This window comes from Pelecanus crispus, chromosome 9 (assembly GCF_030463565.1).
Source record: "Pelecanus crispus isolate bPelCri1 chromosome 9, bPelCri1.pri, whole genome shotgun sequence".
NCBI classification, from domain to species: domain Eukaryota; kingdom Metazoa; phylum Chordata; class Aves; order Pelecaniformes; family Pelecanidae; genus Pelecanus; species Pelecanus crispus.
Genome location: NC_134651.1, coordinates 12297459 through 12301355, shown reverse-complemented (window position 1 = coordinate 12301355; position 3897 = coordinate 12297459). Strand labels below are relative to the sequence as shown.

General features: G+C 61.4%; 1 protein-coding gene across 1 annotated transcript; it reads right to left on the bottom strand.

Annotated features, from left to right (window-relative positions):
- Positions 1-246: 246 nt before the first annotated feature.
- NMUR1 (neuromedin U receptor 1) lies at positions 247-2861 on the bottom strand. Its single transcript, XM_075717073.1, has 2 exons — positions 1967-2861; positions 247-647 (listed from the first exon to the last, which is right to left on the bottom strand). The coding sequence occupies exons 1-2, from the start codon at positions 2859-2861 to the stop codon at positions 247-249; spliced, it is 1296 nt and encodes a 431-aa protein (XP_075573188.1).
- Positions 2862-3897: the final 1036 nt, after the last annotated feature.

Genomic DNA, 3897 nt, shown 5'->3' with positions numbered 1-3897 from the left:
GGATGCCCCAGTGCTGAATGCAGCAGGTGCAATGCATCCAGCGCACAGTATGGCCACCGCTGCTGTGTCCCCAGTGCAGTGCTGACGAGAAAAACAGCCTTCACATCCCAACTGGATGGCACAGAGAGGCGGGGACCACTCCATTGCTCCTGCCCCACTCCCCACCATGGGATGGGTGCCAGGGTGAGATGGATGCTGGTGGTGGGGGAAGCCGGTCCCAGTTCCCCCGTGTCCTCCTGCTCATCATCAGAGGGACCTTGCATGCGTGGTGGCCTGGCCCCCCTCCACTTCCTCCAGCTCGTACTCCTCGGCGTCAGAGAGGGGCAGCCCATTGGCGCTGGGCATGGGCTCGCACTCGGTGCTGCGGGTGGTGGCACGGGTGACACTGGGCGAGTATTTCCGTGGCCGTGGTGGGTGGTGGCCGGGGTGGCACATCACCTCCTTGAACATCTCCCGGAAGCGGGTGGACATCAGGTTGTAGAGGATGGGGTTGGCGGCCGAGCTCAGGTAGAAGAAGACGCCCGAGATGATGTGGACGTACTGGAACATGTGGAGCATGTGGCTGGTCCAGGTGGAGACGAAGCTCCAGACAAGGCGGTCGGTGTGGAAGGGGGCCCAGCAGATCCCGAACACCACCACCAGCATGACTGTGGGGAGCCGAGAAGCCGGTGTTACTGGGTGTACAGGGCTCACCCCTCCGGGGACCTCCAGTCCCTGGCCAAGCACTGCCCTGTTTCAGCTTCGGCCATAGCAAAGAACACCCAAAAAACCACATGAGAGAGGAAGGGGGAGGGGGGAAGGGCCCCCCAATGCCTTGTTGACCTGGCATGGAGGGGCTGGACATCTGGGCAGGATCTCCCTCCCTCCATCTCCTGCCAGGGCTGCTCCAGATGGTGCTGTGCCATGCCTCTCTGCTCCCCACCGGCAGTCAGCTGGCCCCACCACAGCCCCACAGCATGGCTGGGGGATGCGTCTGTGGGCATCCAGCCTCCAGGCACCCCTCCACCTCTGCAAGCAAAGCAAAAGTGCTCCCCGCTAACTGGGTAACCCGTGGGGCACAACCAAGTCCAAGGCGTGAGAGCTATTTGCGCCCTCTCCTTGTGCTCTGTTGATTTTTTTTTTATAACCCAACTCTGCTGATGCATACCCACACGATGCCATACCTGTGCCACGCTGCATCTCCATGGCATGCGGAGACAAGTCCCCCTTTTTCCCCCTCCCAGCCCTGGTGCTGGGGGAAACTGGAGAGCAGTTACCATTTGTCTGGGACATGGCAGAGAAGCAGCCCTGGCCCCGCTGATGGACTGGGCTGGGCAACCCGCCATCGCTGTGCCGTCACGGGGCTGGGAGCACACAGAGGTCAGCGTGCCGGGGACAGACAGCAACCCAAGGGCAGCCAGCTCCTGCTGCTGGGAAGGGGGTCAGAGGCTGTGGGGCTGGGGCTGGGGAGGGGAGCAACGGCACAGAGCAGTGGGACAGAGGGATGCTCCACTCCAGCCTTGGGTCAGTGCATCATTGCCCCAGGTCGGTCGCAGAGGCTGCAGGGCTGGCTAGGAACTGGTCCCTCTCTGGGAAAACCCACCACCACCACCAGCACACAAGGTCTGGGCTAGGGGACCGGGGGCAGGTTCCCCTATCCCATCCCATCCCATCCCATCCCATCCCATCCCATCCCATCCCATCCCAGCTCCTTTCCCTTTCTCACCCAGCACGTTCCTGGAGGAGAGGAGGTCTTGTGGCTGGGAGGGAGCTGGCACCAGCAATCCCCACCGCTGGACTGGAGCCACCAGATCTGCCTTTGCCCCAACACCCCATGAGCCAGCTCTGCAGCCTTCCTCCAGTATGACCCAGCAGCTCTGGACTGGCTGTGCCCCAGTTTCCACCCGGCACCCTCCCACCACAGCCTTGGGAGATACTCCCTGGCTCTGCCCATCCCCAGCATTGGATTCCCCAGCATTGGACTCACACAGCATCTTTGTGACCTGCCTCCTCTTGCCTTTCTTCTGCCCCCGGGCATTGTGGCAGTCGCGGCCACTGCCGGACTTGGCTCCCAAGGCCTCCAGCATCTTTTCTTTCCTGAGCTGCAGGCCAATGAGCAGGTAGAGGACGCTGATGGTCCCCATGGGCAGGAAGAAGAAGACGATGGTGGTGATCTGGATGATGAGGTTGTAGGTTAAGCGTGGCTTCACCAGGGTGCAGATCTCCGAATTGGGCACCCGCCCTCGGCCAGGCACATAGAGAGGCTGCAGCCCATGGAGGCTGGTGTTGGGGATGGAGCAGACAACCGACAAGACCCAGATGGTGACGATGACCCTCTTGGCATGATTCCTGGTCACCACGTACTTGGCCTTGAGTGGGTGCACCACGGCGATGTAGCGCTCCACGCTCAGGGCTGTGACGTTGAGGATGGAGGCGAAGCAGACGGCCTCGAAGAGCAGCGTCTTGAAATAGCAGCCGCTGGCGCCCAGCAGGAAGGGGTAGTTGCTCCACATGTCGTACAGCTCCAGCGGCATCCCCAGCAGCAGCACCAGCAGGTCGGAGACAGCCAGGCTGAACAGGTAGTAGTTGGTGGGTGTCCTCATGAACCGGTGCCGGAGGATGACGATGCAGGTGAGCGTGTTGCCCACAGCCCCCACCACAAAGATGAGCAGGTAGATGACGCAGACAGGGACAAAGAAATTGGACCGTCGAGGTCCCAGGTACTTATCCCGCAGCTGCTCCTCCGTCAGGTTGGCATCCTTGGGGTCGAACATGGTCTCCAGGTGAGTTCTGTTGCAGAAATCAGGGCTGATGGGCTCCACAGGAAAGTCTCGCTGGGGCAGGGGGAACTCGGGGCCAGAGCAGTTGACGTAGGGATTCATGGCTGCGGAGAGACAGGGAGGTTTGCGGGATGCTTCCCCAACCCTTCTGCTGCTCCTGCTCCCGCTGCCCCTCTCCCTGTTGATGTCAAGGTGCCAGGATGATGCTGATCACCATGGCTCTGCACCCTCACCCCCATCCTGCCACAGCCACAGCCTTTCCTTTGGGAAACCATCCAAAAGCTCCCCCCCAGCAACCTCCCTCCAGGGTTCCCAAGCGCTCCTTGCCCCATTTCCCACCCGCAAACAAGCCTGGCAGCTCCCCAGCCCACCATGGCCCATTTATTCCGTCATCAGGGGGTGTCAGCAGGGCTGTTCCCTCTCCCTGCTCCCAAAGCAGAGCAGGATACAGTCCCAAAGCCAACCCCCAGAATTTATCCCGGCTGCAGAGGGGCTGATGGGGTGACCATAAAACAGTCAGAGGGAAAATTGATTTCCCAACCCAAGAAGGACTTACGGCGTGTTGGGAAGCTCCAGATGAAGGCTGAGGTCCCGCCACCACTGTGCCGGACAGGGTCAGGCTGGGGAGGGAGCATGGGAGGGGATGGAGACTTCACTGCCTTAAGAGGCAGGCTGATGAAATCCTGCTGCCGCTCTCCCCTCGGAGCTCAGCTCGGAGAAGCTGCCTGCCCTTACCCACCTTCTCCCTCTTGTTCTCCGTCAGCCGAGAGGCTGGCAGGCGAACGGGAGGGAGTGCCGGGGGCTTCCTCTCCCACCGCTGGGCAAGCAAAGCCCGGTGCTGAGACCCTACCCTGCCAGGGGCTGGCTCCTTGTTTGCAAAGCAGCACTGCCGAAAGGATGCTTTTCAGAAAGAGAGAGAGGGGAAATATGTTAAAGTAATAAACTCCATTGACTCTAAGAGAGTCCCAGGGGAGGGCGGTGCAGCCGTCTCCAGCCCCACCAGCCGCCTTCGCAGGGAGGGATTTGCCATTTGCGTGGCCTCCGTGGCAAGGCATCGATCGGCCCCGCTGCCGTCCTGACACTGCCAGGCGCCGGGGCCCACGCAGCGCCCGGTTCTCTGGGCTCATCTCGGGGAGAC